This window comes from Mustela erminea, chromosome 12 (genome assembly GCF_009829155.1).
Source record: "Mustela erminea isolate mMusErm1 chromosome 12, mMusErm1.Pri, whole genome shotgun sequence".
In the NCBI taxonomy this organism is placed as follows: domain Eukaryota; kingdom Metazoa; phylum Chordata; class Mammalia; order Carnivora; family Mustelidae; genus Mustela; species Mustela erminea.
This window is the reverse complement of record NC_045625.1, coordinates 93,169,004-93,185,890: the sequence shown is the minus strand read 5'-3', so window position 1 is coordinate 93,185,890 and position 16,887 is coordinate 93,169,004. Positions and strand designations below refer to the sequence as shown.

The 16,887-nt window shown below is 43.2% G+C and overlaps 1 protein-coding gene across 3 annotated transcripts in view; it reads right to left on the bottom strand.

Moving 5' to 3' along the window:
• LOC116570531 (contactin-associated protein-like 3) overlaps positions 1-16,887 on the bottom strand; it is a 163,156-nt gene that overhangs the window by 53,972 nt on the left and 92,297 nt on the right. For all 3 annotated transcript variants that reach the window (XM_032307716.1, XM_032307718.1, XM_032307719.1), the window contains 2 exons: positions 10,794-10,965; positions 3,906-4,012 (listed from right to left, as the gene is read on the bottom strand). In XM_032307716.1, coding sequence (XP_032163607.1) covers positions 3,906-4,012; positions 10,794-10,965 — 279 coding nt within the window. The remainder of the gene's footprint in view (positions 1-3,905; positions 4,013-10,793; positions 10,966-16,887) is intronic.

Here is a 16,887-nt window from a genome sequence, read left to right as displayed (position 1 = left end):
TCTCACACTATCTCCTCTTCTGCCCCATGACGTTTAAGCCTTGGAAGTGCACTGGCTTCATCTTAAGTGATCTGTTATTACCTAATAACCATGTCGATGTATTAAATTACTCAGTAGTTATATCCTCTGTTTACTTAAAACAATCTACCTGTGCAATGCATTACTTTCCAGAGGAGTTTTATAAATCAGTGAGTCTCCTTCATTCCATTTATTTTTTTAAGACTTTTTTTTTTAAGATTTATTTATTTATTTGACAGACAGAGATCACAAGTAGGCAGAAAGGCAGGCAGAGAGAGAGGAAGGGAAGCAGGCTCCCTGCTGAGCAGAGAGCCCGATGCGGGGCTCGATCCCTGGACCCTGAGATCATGACCTGAGCCAAAGGCAGCCGCTTAACCCACTGAGCCACCCAGGTGCCCTGTCCTTCATTCTATTTATAATGTGTGTTTTAAAAGGAAATTTCCTGAAATGCTTCACAAATGATTAAGCAAATTGAAAGTCAAAATTATATATATACACACACATATATATATGCACATATATATATACACATACACACACACGTGGAATATCTCTAAGTAATTTCAACATATCCCGATTCTTAGTTGAATTTTTTATACGTGCAATAAATGTTTTGCTATCACAAGGCAAGTGACTAACATTGGTGGATGATGGACTTAATCAATGTTCAAAATAAGTTTAAATGACTAATCAACTGAGTAATAGCTCCCATGTGTCTCATTCATTTTCTTGACAGGAAAGACCCTTTGAAAACCTGAGAAGTAGCTAACGGCAGCCAGTCAAGAAGGACAACGTGGACTGGGTCTCTCAGCCCCCCTAAGGCTGAGACCTGGCATCCATGAACACAGACCTGCAAGTGGCCAGGCCAGAGCCACAGAGTGGAGTGATCCTAGCAGGGACAGAGGGGTCCGAGCGTGGGTGGAGAACAAACACAATTCTAAGCTCACGGAATTATCTACCTTTTAAATCTCTGCCTCTTTTGAAGAGTGAAGAGAATCTGGGAGAAGCGGGGCAGCCAGGGCAGAGGGATTTTCTCCTTTCTCACAGAAGAAGATCAAAGTCATGTCTGCCTGCCCAAGGATTTTGCAAAATATGGCATTCTTTTATAAATTATGGCTGAGTATCAGTGTGTCAAATTAAATTGGCCTCCATCTGTCACACACCTAGCACCACCATCCACTCATGACCACAGAGACAACACAGATTACTTTCCCAGACATGCTGACAGTTTGCCCACTCATGTTTGTGTTTCTGCAAATACATAAATATGCTCGTAACTGCCTAGGAGAGTGTCCAGAGGGACAGACTCAAAGTGCTAATGATGGTTACGTTTGGGTTGGGGCTGGGCCTGCCTGGGGACCAGAAGCAGAGAGGGAAACACTAGGGAGACACCTGCTGTACATGTGAATGCAGACACATTCACTGGACATTTACACCAAAATCTCATGGTCTCTGATCCCTTCCTGTGGCTTTGGAATTATCCAACCTCCACTTCGGTAGACAGAGAATCAAAGTAAAGTCAGTTCAGTCATTCGACCAAATCAAATTATGAAGGCCACAAGTGAAAGACCGTTTTTTATAACACTTGGGACTTTTTCAATCAGAGCTGTTTGGAGCGATGTTTAAATCATAGTTACTGATAATGCTTTAGCAACTGTGCCTTAGTCATTAAGTCTGTGTAGGACACCTTGCTTGATGTGATGGGGAGACATACCCCATTCCTAGCTGCAACTCTAGACCAGTCACTCAGCCTCAGACTGCCCAGATGCCAGCTCCTTCCAAGTAGTTGCCTTGGCAAGTTCTCACCTGGCACCATAATAATAAATAGAGATGCAGATAGAATTGCTCTGGTTGAACTTATGGGATTTTAGGGGGTTGAGTGACCTCCCTTTGTCTTCAGAGCCTCCTGGCTCATCTGCAGAACCCCCTGGGCTGGGGACTGGGCCTTCTCATCCCAACAATGATGCCTGCTTCCTTGGGGTTCAGTTCACTTAAGGTTAGATATGGGACAATCCATGCTTTTGCTCGGTGAATTTTCATGTCATGCTGTCTCTCTAAAGGCCCAGAGAAGGAAGACATGCTACAAAAGGAGGGACTCAGAAATGGTGGCAGCCACTCATGAAAATAGTACAGAGGTTCCTCAAAAAGTTGAAAATAGAGTTATCCTATGACCCAGCAATTCCACTACTGTGTGTTTGCCTTGGAAGATACAAATGTCGTGATCCAAAGGGGTACGTGCACCCCAAAGTTTATAGCAGCAAAGTCCACCATATTCAAATCAGGGAAAGAGCCCAGACGTCCACTGACAGATGAATGGACAAAGAAGATGTGGTGTGAAAATACAATGGAATGTTACTCAGCCATCAGAACGGATGACATCTTGCCATGTGCAACAACATGGATGGAACTAGAGGGTATTATGCTCAGTGAAGTAAGTCAATCAGAGATAGACAACCATCATGTGATCTCACTCAAAATTGGAATTTAAGAAACAAAACAGAGGAGCATAAGGGAAGGGAAGGAAATATAAAATAAGATGCAATCAGAGAGGGAGACAAACCATAAGAGATCCTTATGAAAACAAACAAGGTTGTTGGAGGGGAAGGGGTAGGGGGATAGGGTCACTGGGTGATGGGCTTTAAGGAGGGCATGGGATGGAATGGGCACTAGGAGATGGATGAATCACTGACCTCTCCCTCTGAAACTAATAATACACTACATGTTAATGAATGGAATTGGAATAAAAATAAATTAATTAAAAAAAAAAGAAATGTCACTGATATACCAAAAAAGGAAAAAGTAAAATAAAAACACAGACAACAAAAGCTAGTAATTAGAAAGCAGTGAGGATCTCAGGGCTCTGTCGTGAGCTTCTAGTACTAATGAATTAGGGGTCAATAAAGTGTGCTTACCTGTGAAATTTAGAAAATAATTATTCAGGAAAGAGCCTGGTATTCAAGGTGGAAGAAATGGGATGGAGAGGTGGTCGAGAGCCCTCACTGGCAGTGGTGTCACCACGGTCAAAGGAGCTGACCTCTTTCTTTCCTCAAGCATGCAGTGTGGAAAATAAAGCACTTACCTTCCAGGGCAACTCTAAAGGAGTTGAAACGTGCAGAACTAGACAGAGTGAGGGTCCCACAGGCATGCGGTAAGTCCCCAATGTGTAAACCACTACCATTATCAAAAAGCATCAAGATTGCAAGGGACCTGAATGTTTGCCTGGCTTCTGGTTGACATCTAGAAACCCCCCATGGTATGTCCCATCCTATCCTCCTCTAGAGACTCTCCCTGTGTGATTTTATAAATACTGAACATCAGTACTTCGTCCTCTTTGGCAGACAGGACTTGGGAACCAAAGTTGAGTCCAACCCAAGGAACAGAACAAGTAATACCACTATGCCATCTAGATTTCTTTTTGTATGGGGGGGGGCTTGTTTTTTCACTATTTGTTATATTTTATCTTCCTATACTATCTTCCTTTGCCTCCTATTTTATTTAATTTTTTCTGTCCTATTTGATACTATGGATTTCTGTAAGCTGTCGTAACATCACTAGGAAATAAAACTGATTAAAAATAAACCAGATAAGGGCACCTGGGTGGTTCAGTTATTTAAGTGTGTGACTCCTGATTTCAACTCAGGTCATGATCTCAGGTTCATGAGATCGAGTCTGATGTCAGGCTCCATACAGGGCTGGGATTCTCTCTCTCCCTCTCCTCTGGCTCCTCCCCACCTCTAAAATACATAACCAAGCCAGACACAAATTAGTCTCTAAAATACCTACTGGTTTTGTTGTTTTCCACCACATGGTTGCACAGATACAGACACATATATACCAAATCACGGAAAGGAAAAGAAACTGCACAGAAATTGAGGTGTGATGCTTACAGGAATGGCAGGTTGCACCTGTGTATCCAGTGTATGCACAGTCACAGCTGAAGGTGTCCCAGGACTGGGAGCATTTGCCCCCGTGCTCACAGTAGCTGGGCAAACATCTGCAAAAAAACAGATACACTGGCTTTTCCCCACATTCAGTCAGAAAATTTGTGTCTTAGGGCTAACCTGCTACAGTGAAACATGATACCAACAGGGCCTACCTCAAACTCAGAAAGTTTTGCCCCATCAAAAAACAGAAATGCAACCTTTGGAATGAGAGAGGATATTTGCAAATGATATATCTGATAAGAGCCTAATAACCAAAATATATACAGTGCATATAACACAACATCAGAAAAATAAATAACAAATTAAAAAATGAGCACCGAATCTGGACAGATGTTTTCCCAAGAGGCCATCCAGATGGCCAACAGACACATGAAAAGATGCTCATGACTCATCATGAGGGAAAGGCAGATCAGAACCACGATGACATCTCATCTCACTCTGCTCAGAATGGTTAGTATCAAAGAGACAGGAAATAGCAAGTGTTAGGGAGAATGTGGTGGAAAGGGAAGCTTTGTGCACTGTTGGTGGGAATGTAAACTGGTGCATCAATTACGAAAACAGTATGAAGTTCCCCAAAAAAGTCAGAATAGAAATCACATATGATCCAGTAATTCCACTTCTGGATATTTATCCAAGAAAAACAAAAACATGAATTCCAAAGGATACATGCATCCTATGTTTATTGCAAGTATTATTTACAATAGTCAAGACATGGAAGCAACCTGAGTAGTCATAACAGATGGGTGGACAAGGAAGATGTGGTATATAAACACACAACAGTAGACTCCTCGGCCATAAAAGAGATGAAACCTTGCTATTCGATGGAACACGAATGGACCTAGAAGGTATTATGCTCAGTGAAATAAGTCAGATGGAGAAAGACAAATACCGTATGATTTCATTTGAATGTTGAATCTGAACAAACCAAACAAATGAGCAAACAAAAGACAATTAAAAAGAGAAACAGACTCATAAATATGAGAACAAACTAGTGGTTGCCAGGTGATGGGGGAGGGGAGAAGGGCAAAATATGTGAATGGGATTGAGAGGTACAGACTTCCAGTTATAAAATAAATGCCAGGGATGAAAAATACAGCATAGGGAATATAGTCAATAATATTGTAATAAGTTTGTGTGGTGACATGTGGCAACGACACCATTCAGGGTGAGTGTTTCATAGTGCATGTAACGGCTGACTCACTCTATTGTACACCTAAAACTAATACAATATGTAAACTGCTTTTCAATTACAGATTAAAAGAACTTAAAGTTAACTCAACTTAGATCATAGACTTAATTGTAAAATACCAAACTGTTAAACTCCCAGAAGAGAACACAGGAGAAAAATCTAGCTGACCTTGGGCATGGCAATGACTTTTCAGATATGGTCTATGAAAGAAAAAATTGATAATTCAGGCTTCATTAAAATTTAAAACTTAAGGGAATGAGAATAGAGGCCACAGACTTGAAGACTGTCTTTGCAAAATCCATATTTGACACAGGATGGATATCCAAAATATAGATAAAACTTTTTAAAAATCCAACAATAAGGGCAATGAGCAACCAACTAAAAACTGGGTCCAAAGAGTCAAAAGATCTAAACAGATGCTTTACAAAAGATGGCCAGACAGAAAATACATGTATGTAATCATGAACAGATGTCTTACGAAAGATGTCCAGATGGAAAATACATGTATGTAATCATGCTCGACATCATTAATGATTAGGAAAGCTCAAATCAAAACCACAATGAGATGCCACTTTTCACCCACTGGAATGGTTCTCATCAAAAAGACATCATAACAAGGACAGGCAGGGACGAGGAGGATTTGGACCATTCTACATCACTGCTGGGAATATAAAATGGTACTTTGGAAAGCAATCTGGAAGTTCCTCAAGCAGTTACACACAGATTCACCCCTGACCCAGCAATTCCACTCCTAGGTATCTGCCCAAGAGAACCAAAAACACAGGTCTCCACAAAAACCTGTACATTCATGTTTATATTAGCATTATTCATAAGAGTCAAAAAGTAGAAACAACCTACATGTCCATCAAATGAGGAATGGGTAAAAAAAAATTGTTAATATCCTCACAAAGGAATGTTAGGCATCACAACTTTGTCAATGATGTAGAAATGAAGACCGACATCAATTTAAAGGCAGATTACTTGGGTCCTGACAAGTCACATGGCCTCTCTTGTTACACAGTTAAAGCTCTCGATATAGTCCTTCAAAAGCTTTATACATCTGCAGGAACTTACTTAAGTACTTGTTATCCTCTGGAGCTCAATGCCTATTTCTCTCAAGGAGTCAAAGGAATGGAACCCAAAAGAATGGGTTCCTTCTACTCTATATGCAGTTGGCACTCCTTTGCTATTTGGGAGGAAGTGCTGTAAATGAGCCCAATGTCTTTCAAAGGACACACATAAACTCTCTCCTGCTAGGTCTGCTGGCATTTGAGTGGGGACACCTGATTCCATCCAAGAATTAGAAGGTGAGCTTCTTGGGAAAATGGAAGAACATCTCTTCACCTCCAATGATTATAGAGCAGGTCTGTTTGCATCTGGGCCCTTCCCTTGGTGACTGTTGTCCCATGTCCTTGGCCTATTTAGGACAGTTTCCTTGACTCTACACACATGAGGTCAGCTTCCTTACCCCAAACCTCCAGCTTTCTTGGTAGGAACCAGTATGCACAAGGAAAACCAGAGAGAGGCACCAGCTGTAGTAAGAAAACTAAAATGGCGGCACACTCCCAGGTTTGTGATTGGTGGAAACCGCAAGTCCAGCATGCTGGTGATGCTTACACACAGATGAATTGAGCTTAGCCTGCACCAGTTTCTTTGGGAAAGGAGGTTACAAATCCTACATATCATGCATGGACCAGGTCCCTTCTGTATTTAGGGAAGATGTTGGCCACAGTTGGTGCAGAGGAGGGCAATCAGGATTGAGATAGTGCTTAATGCCTTGACCTCTAAACAATTGTTAAGAGAACAGATGTTAGCCTAGAGGAGAGCCAATGAAAGGAATTCACTGAGTACTTGTTGGATTATGGAGATAAATTGTGCCTAAACTTAGAGCAGGAAATATGAAGATTTGTGGTAGAAATCTGGGTGGAAAAGAGGACATTGATGAAGCATTTGGTGAATGGGCAAGGGTCTCATTCCTGAAATATGGAACAGAAGCAGGATTCTCTTCTTTATGGTGAGAAAGAGATCCCTGCTTTGAGATGGAAACTTCAATAGATGTCATGCTTGAAATTCTTCTCAACTTTAGGATTTTGTACTTCTATTATTCCCAAAATATCTTCAGATTTAAGCCTCTTGACTCTGTACCTCCAAACATCATGCTTCTTCTTCAGTGTTCCACTGAGTGATGATGCAACCTCTTATCCAGCTGTCCAAGCCAGAACCCGAGGGTCATCCTGACCTTTCCCTCTCCATCCCCCCATAGCACACACTCATCAGCTTGTGCTTCTGTTCACCACACACTGTGTACATCATCTACATTTTTCTTTTCCTTACCTCAGGCTATTATTCCTTCTCCCATGAGTAGGCAGCCCCTTACCTGGCTTCCAGGCCGCACACCCTCTCTCTGTGGCCCACACCCAAACCATCTTCCCCCGTTGGCAGTATTGCTTAGCTGTGCAAGTGGCTTCCTAGCACAGATCCCTCAGTGACTTCCTGGAGAGCCTTAGATCAGCGTCTGGATTTTGAGCTAGCCACCAGGCCTCTGTGGTGTAGCCCCTTCCCAGCCAAGCAACCCCATCTATCACCATCCCTCCTGCTTGTCCTCAGACACCCAATTTCTACAGCAGCCATGTTCAAACAGGCAGACTCATGGTGGAACTTTAGCTTGGGCTCATGGCTTTACCATTGCTGGATTTCCAGCCTCTCACTCAACTGACATACCCACCTACAACCCCAGGGTAGGTGTCTCTCCCTCCTCTCTGATAGCCCTGCCTTGTCCTGGCACAAATTAGGCACCTGTCCCACATGTCTCCACAACCCCCACCCCAGAACTTCCACTTCAGTCTACTGATCTCTAAAAAACAACATGTAGAGCACGTGATGTTGTATTTAGCATCTAGAAGATGAATGCTGGCCAAAGTCCGCAGAGGTGGGCAAAGCGGCCGCATCAGTACAGTCCGTGCCTAGAGATGTTCAAGGTGGCATTCCTGTGATCCTAAAAGAAATCTGGAAAGGACTGTGTAACCTGAGTTATAGGACATGAAATCCTAATGTCCAAAACATGATTGCTGTAAGACACGGTCCCTCACCACGATAACCTCGTTTCTGAAGCCTTGTCCCCAAGAACCCACAGCTCTCCCAGTGTCATGGGAGCCTGGGGTGCACAGAGCACCATATGCATAAGTCCTTGTGCAGCTCAGGAAGGTCTCCTATATCCCCAGCCGGTTTCAAACATCTTTTCATAACCTGCTGTGCCATTGGGCCAGGAATGCTGTTATATATCATGAATTATTAACTCCTTTGCCCGACAGATAAGAGTTACAAAATTGCCTGCATTTCAATCATAAATCTCAGCTTCACCTGAGCACAGCATGACTGGCTCTGGACAAGCAAGGTGCAGGCTGATGGGTGGCCGGGGTCAGCACGGAGCAAGTGCCGGCAAGAGCCTGGCATGGAAGGTTGCTCAGTCGTATTTCCACGTGAATCTACTTTGTGGTACATTGAACATGGAGGTGGAGGTGTGGCCTGAAGCACCAAGGAAGAGTGAACGTTTCTAACAGTGCAGAGTAAGGACATGTTTTCTGATGTTAAACCATGAAAACCATAAAAATTTACAATTATTGGCTACATCAGCCAAAGTGCCGATGGCTCTTTTCAGGCCCACGTACGGGGTTGCCATGAACCTCAGTTTCTGCTTTGAGCAGAGAAGGTAACTTAGCATCCCAGATCCCAGAGGTCCCCATCCATTGCTAGTATGTTCTAACAACCATTTTTAGGTGTGATATGGGAAATCTTTCTATTTTGGTCACACATACACACACACACACACACACACACACACACACAAAAGCATACCTCACTCATACTTTGTTGTTGGTTTTTTGTTTTGGGGATTTTTGTATGTTTCTGGGTAACGACCTTTCTGCACAAAGGCTCAACATGCATTTCTTATGTAAGAGAAACAATATGATTGCATCATGCTTTGTGCAGGAATTCCCAGGGCACTGAAGTAAGTTCCTGTGAGCTTCACGAGCTCCATGACTGAACAACAACCTGACCCCTGACCCTGCTGAGCCACTGACAGCCATTCTCATCGGCGAGGGCTATACCCTACCTCCAAGTGAGGGTTTCTGAACCCCCTCCCAATACTAAGATTTAGGATTCCAGAGTTAGCAGAAGCTATAACTTACAGACAAAGCCAGTTCCTATGCCAGCATACATTTCATAATCTGAGAATTAGGATTCAAAGTTTTTGCCTAATTCTTTGACTCTCCTTTTGCCCCTACAAATGAACAGAATATAACTATACCCATGAACATCTGCATTAAGGAAAGCAACTTCTTATGAGTTAATATTTCAAGTTACTGGAACTTATGGTTTTCTAACACACTGCCAAATTGCAACACAACTTGTACTTTATTGGACACAACATGGGATTCCAACTAGTGTCATTAAACTGGGAACAGATCTACTGCACAAAGCACCTTGTACAGCATGAACTTGGAAGAGGTTGGCCACACACGGATGTGGGAGGGTGTCTGGAGTGTGCTCGCTTATTCGACAGGAACATAAGGCAGTCCCACTTCAGGAAGGGCAGACATACCGGGCACAGAAAAATTTAATGTCATCAAGCTAAGCCATCCCTTTTAGCTAGAAAACCTGAAAAGTCAAAGAGTGTGACAAACAAGACAGTTTGAATAAAGTTGCAAGACTTCGTGATTTTAATGTCCTATGGTTTTGGGGGTTTTCTTTCTTTTTCTTTTTTTAAATTGAGGTATAATTGACTTAAAACATTATGTTAGTTTCAGGTGTGCAATAGAATGAGTCAATATTTGTGTATCTTGTGACGTGATCACCACGATAAGCCTCACTAACATCCAGCACCACACACAGTCACAAAAAGTTCTTTCTTGCGATGAGGACTTTCAAGATCCTCCGTGACTTTCAAATATGCACGACAGTATTCACTACAGTCATCATGCAGCTTGCTACATCTCCACACTTACTTATTTTAGAGCGGGAAGTTTGTGTCTTGTCCCCTTGCACTCGTCCACCACTATGTCCTCACTGACTGGTACCATGCTCAGTGTGTGGTAACTGGGTTCCCTCCATTCCTCCTTGTGTTTGTGTGATTAGGAATCCCTGAGGCTGAGACCCTTCTAGGGGAAGAGTTACTTTTCATTTTCTACATAGAGAAGGGAACATGGGGTGAATCCCGATGACCACATGTGGCTTTCAACCTCCTGGTCCTCAATGATTCATCATCTTTCTAGAATATTCTAATCTGTTTTGTGCCGTGAAAGAATTTTTAGAAGTATTTTTACTCATCAGTATTTACACTCATCAACAATTATGGCACCACGAACAGGATTCTGTAAAAACTAAGTGGCTTGGGGACACACACAAGGAAAACTCACGACAGTGCATCTTCTAAGAAGACACCATCTGAAAGGAGCAACAGTTTGAAATTAAGCAGGGTCATTTTCTAGTTTTTAATTAATTATAGGTTTCCACATGGGTTGGCTATCAGGAAGGAGAAGGGGCTAGAAGGAGGTGCTCTCCCTCAGTGGCTCATTTGTTCTTAACCCACTATCCAAAAATTTTGACATCAGGAATGCCAAAATGACCTGGGACAGCTTTACCTGTCAGTGAGGCCACAGGTGTCTATCTGGAGGTCACGGAAAGTCCCCAGCGACCCCTGCTGTACTGTGATGGGGTCCACCGCCTTGTCGCCAATGGAGATGAGCCTCAGGCAGCCCTGAAACCCGGCCAGGGGACCTCCGCATCCAGGGCCAGAGCTGCTGTCAGGACAGCCTGAATGAACATGGAGACACACAAAGAAGAAAGTCAACAGCCGTCAGTATTCTGTACGTGCGAGTTCGCCGCCGCCTCCTCGCAGACGCCTGAAGATGACGCTTCCTCATGGCTGAGAACAGACGCTACTGGTTTTGGTAAAGCACAGAAATAACAATTCAAGCCAGGCTGGTGGACAGATGAGCCGAAGTAGACTCTACCAGTAGAGTCAAGGCCTAAGCTGAGTTTAATTTCTCTTTTGAAACCGTCCAAAGAAATTAGTCCTTTCAGCATGATATTAAACTATATGAAGTAAAGGCCATGGGATAACAAAATCAGAAAGAAAAAATCACAGGCCTACTAGGACCTACGAAACTTAAAATGCTTGAGAAATAATTATGTATGTGACATTCCTACTCTGGGCGTGCATGTGTAAGCACATCGTCACAGTTAAAACAAGGTTTGACCATACACGGTCAGAGACATCTAACGACAGTGTAAATGACTTACGTTTCCAACTGTTTCTGAATGAGGCATTTTAGTCAAATACCTTTTCACACACACACACACACACACACACACACACACACACTCACACACACACTTAACAAGTATCTCAACAATATGGCCCTGAGAATAACGGAGAAAAGTTAGCATCCTGGAGCACCCTATGCAAGAAGAAATGAGCTTTAGCTGTTTTCAATAATAGTAAATTTTTACAAGTTCTGCTGCATTCACTAATTGGCTTGCTGTAAATTACTGTTAAATTAATGAAGAAAAAAGGCCATCAGACCACGATGACTCACCAAAAGCTTTAGTGGCCCAAGACAGCAAACCAGAGTCTGAGGCTGTAAATGAGTTTGATTTCTGGGTGGCTTCGTGTGGCTCGTCAAGGCTCTGAAACCAGAACCTACGGACAGCGGACCCAGACAGCCACCCCCGATTTCAGCCAGTGCCGATCAGTAATTCCTCTTTTTGCTGCCGCCTCTCCTCTCTGGGAGCCCTTCCCCGACTCCTTCCCACGGAGCACTCCTGACAACTTCTTACTTTGGTGTTGTGTGATTCTGATCAGGTTTTGCTCCAAAACACCCTTAAAAATTTGAATCCACCTCAGGTTATCTTCTACAGTTGCAAACCATAATGCCTCTGAGGAAGACAGAGAAATTGTCACTGGATGTCACAACCCCAGAATGGGTCACGAGGTGAGACCTCGTTACAGCCGTCATTGTTCCCTGGTCTGCTAAGGTCTCACACACACAAGGACCCTGGAGAGATTCAGAGCGTAATTTGATGTTTCCCAGATCTGCAGGGCATGTGTGGACAGCACCACGATTCCACAAAAGGAATCCAGAGGGCAGCAGCTTCCCACTACCCTCCCTGGCAGACACTGAACTCTGTGGATGGTAGGGTAGAGCGAAACTGTTGTCAGAAGAACAATTTACAAAACTCACACAGGAGAAATATAAAAGGGAAAAGGGGAATCCGCACCACTTGCAAGAAGGCTACGAATCTGCGAGAGGAACTTTGTCACGGAAAGAGACACAGAGCCCTGCTTTATGCGCGCCGTCCTGTCATAATTATCGAGATCATCCCCTCCATTTGCTAAAGCATCCTGGTTTGGACAATAAATGATATGGCCACCCTAACTGTAATAGGAAGATGCCCTAGTCTGCTCTAATGGGAAAGCATGACAACAAAGAGTCACTGACCACATGGTGAGCAGGGACGTGCCACTGAGCCTCTGTCAAGAGAGCGGGCTAAGGAGGGTCTCGGAACATGGGGCACTGGCTGCCATGAATACCGCATACTGCTACGGAGCATGGACTGGATAAAGTGGATTTCCCTGTTATCACAATGCATATTCCGGTCCCAATGGACTGGAATATAATTAAAGAGACGCTGGCATACACCATTCTTGGGGCTGGATAAAACATCTCTGGCATTGACATCTTTGGATCTCAAAGTTCCCACTCAATTTGAAGCTGACCTGCCCCCCCTTTCCCCAGAACAGAGCTGGGGAGTCCAACACACCATACAGATGAGGGGCTCTGAACAAGGAATTCTTCCCGTGCACATACAGCTTTGAACACAGCACATCGACTGAGAATCGGGCTGCATGTTCACTGGTCCTAGACCTGCCTCTCCTGCTTTTCCTTCACAAGAAACAATGGTCATCTTCTTATTTAACATCAGTAAATTGGGGTGTTTTGGTTTTGAGTGTTTGCTCCAGCTTGGTGATGGCATTAGCTGGGTTGGTTGGAAAGTGTAAATTCCTTCTCCAGGTAAAAAAGATGCTGTTATGTTGGTATAAGAAGGAAAGTTGAATATGTTGGTTTGAATCAGTGCCTGGAATTGCTCTGTAGGAATCAAGTGGGTGTTTACAGCGGAGTACGTACAAGTCATTCTGAATTTACACATTAGTTATAGATAATGTGCTGTGACTGCAAGATCTTACACTACTTTTGCCATTCAGTGCCAAATTTTAATCAAAACCAAAAAATAGCAAACTGGTAATGAAGAAAAGTCGTTATACTCTCTCATGGGATGTTTAAACTTTGTAATTCCACTTATCTTAGAGACACAATTTGTTATTAGAAACTATACTAACGAGACAGTTTTTCTGCACATCAACACAATTTTATGAAAACACATAAGAAAAGCCTATTATGCTTTTTTTTTTCAATACATTGCCTCCAAATCTCTAAGGTCCTTTCATAGACCAAAGGCTGGAAACAACCAAAGGTTGTTTCATTGAATTGATTATGCATATTAGGAAAGCTTGATAGTTTGTACATAGGAAAATTTTAAAATCACTGGCAAGATGATTCTTGGCAGCTATAGGATATTTATCACATCTTTTATAATAGCAAAAAAATGGGCACCATCAAGTTGTTGCTCAATAGTAAAACGGGACAACAGATTTAATAAGTGAAACATGGTGTCATACACATCCAAACCACAGGGCGGTAAAAATTAATTAACTTACCTATAAGTACTGCCAGGGTTGGATCTCCAAAATTAATCTATAACAGTGACAGCAATAACAATAAAAAGAACCCAGAAGAAGGCACACGTTAGGGCCCTATGCATAAACTGAAAAGCAAGGCAACACAAAACACTACTGTGTGAAGTCACCTACGTGGATATAGGTTCTAAAGAAAAGCAATACATTAAAAATTACAAACTTTCAGTTGTAAAATAAATAAGTCATAAGGATGCAACGTACTGCATAGTTATTACAGCTAATAATACCTTATTGTCTATTTAAAAGTTACTATGAAAGTAGGCCATAAAATTTTCATGACAAGAAAAATTATAACTATGTATGGTGGTGATATTAACTAGTTATTGTGGGATTATTTTCTAATGTATACAAACACTGAGTCATATGCTCACATGTGAAACAGACATGGTGCTACACATTGATTAAAATATAAAAAGGTGTTTCTCCGATTGACTTATTTCAATAAGCATAAGCTCTAGTTCCATCCTCGTTGCCATGTCAATCGGAGAAAGACAACTATCATATGATCTCCCTGATATGAGGAAGTGGAGATGCAACATGTGGGGTTAAGGGGGTAGGAGAAGAATCAATGAAACAAGATGGGATTGGGAGGGAGACAAACCATAAGTGACTCTTAATCTCACAAAACAAACTGAGGGTTGCTGGGGGGGAGGGTGGGTTGGGAGAAGGGGGTGGGGTTATGGACATTGGGGAGGGTATGTGCTTTGGTGAGTGCTGTGATGTGTGTAAACCTGGCGATTCACAGACCTGTACCCCTGGGGATAAAAATATATTATATGTTTATAAAAAATTAAAAAATTAAAAATTAAAATATATATATATGTAAAGGTGATCAAAGATTAGTAAAAAGGGGGGCAGGGTAATTCTTACTGGGGGAGTGAGAATTTAGAGAAGAGGGAGACATTAAAGCATTGTAGTGTTTAATTGTGTACATTAGGGGGTTAGCCCACAAACACTCTTTCAAGAAACATGAGTAGTATTTTAAAATGCATACATGGATTACAAAATGACCTCATATCACATCACATGTAAGTATTTATGGAAGGTACTTGTTCTCATGCAGCTGTGCGTTGCACATTTGGAACATGCCCGAAACTATAAGAGAAGACTCTGTGGTTTTAGAAAGTTTTTTTTTTTTTTTTTTTTTTTTACTTTTTAATACAAAATAACAAGCATTCCATTTTGCACCATTAAACAATACAGCAAGGATTTTTCTTCCTGTCCCCTTTAGTGCTTCAAAATCTTTTATGTTTTAAGTTACAGCCCCTGGGTAAATTCTTTATTTGGTTTTGAAGGAATCAGCTCCTCCGCAGAGCTCTAAAATCTGTCATAAGCAGGTTGGTTTTTTTTTGTTTTTTTTTAGAGAGAGGGAGAGATCACAAGCAGGCAGAGCAGCAAGCAGAAAGAGGGGGGAAGCAGGTTCTCTGCTGAGCAGAGAGCCCAACGTGGGGCTCAATCTCAGGACCCTGAGATCATGACCTGAGCCGAAGGCAGAGGCTTTAACCCACGGAGCCACCCAGGCGCCCTGTCATAAGCAGGTTTAAGAACGTGTCTGGGTCAGAGGTGCACCGTATTTGGCGGGGGCGGGGGGGTAGAGCAAGCAATCCAACGTTCTAACGCTCCTGGCACCGCTCCACGCTCATAGTGATGCTTGCTTCAGGGGGCTTGGAAGACTAAACACCCTGTGTGGGCTTACTGTCAACTCTTTGGGAGGATTTTATACTTTGCTTTTGGGCTATCAAGTTATCTCCACCATGACCTCAAACTTATTTTGGAAAGAAACAACCATAAAACGCGAAACGGGAGTAAGAGCAAGGGCGGCTTCCAGCCACGACTAGACGGACGTCTCACAACGGACAGGCCTAAGCTTCCTGTGGCTCAGTCTTTTCACACGGATGCCTCAGAATGGACACTGTTACCCTCAGGAGCCCCCTCCCTGGCCGCATGGATCCTGCACAGACTCGGTCGAAGTTCTACCCAACAGGCAAACCCGCCGTCTCCCACAGTTGGGGTGATGGCCTGGTGTTGTCTTGGTAAAGTTCACCACGAGGTAGTGAGTGAGTGTCAGTAGCCATTAAGTTCCTCTCTTGCTCTGGTGTAGGTGTACACAGTGGGCAACAGGACCCTTCCTGAATGTTTAGGGCAACAGAGCAGCTGGGGATCTTGGGGAAATGCAGATTCTGGCTCAGGAAGTCAGGGGAGTTACATCTGCACCTGTGACAGGCTTGAAAGTGGTGCTGCCATGGGTGACTCCCAGGCCACACCAGAGGACCTGGGCCACCCAGGGAGGAGAGCGGCTTACAAAAAGTAGACCGCCCACGTGCAACAAGGAAACTGTCGCATAAAAACACCTGAAGGAAAGATCCTAAGGGTTATTTGGCCTCCCCAAAATACTCTACAGTGAAGCACAAAAGGTAAGAGACAGAGAGCGAGGACCCTCAGAGTGGCCTGCACAGAGTCACCTGGAGAGCCCACTCCCTGGGTGTCAGAGCCAGAGAAAGCAGATCTCTAGGGACAGAGACAGGCCCTAGCATTCTGGAAGCTTTCCAGGTGACTGCAGTGAAAACAAGTGCTAAACAAGTGCTAAATTCAAAACCCCCATAAATTCAAGGCCCCCCAGAGACTTGTGTTTTAGGCCATAATTTACCACCTTTGTCAGGGGTGCCTGGGTGGCACAGTAGGTTAAGCACCCTATTCTTGGTTTCGGCTCAGGTCATGAGATAGAGCCCATGTTGGGCTCTGCACTCAATGGGAATCTGCTTGGGATCCTCTCTCCCTCTCCCTCTGTCACTCCCACTCGTGCTCTCTCTCTCTCTCTAAAATAAGTAAATAAATCCTTAAGAAAAATTTATTGTCTTTGCTTGACATTCTCATTGACAAAACTGAAAGAGAAAGCTCACTCCTCAGTATTAACCTTC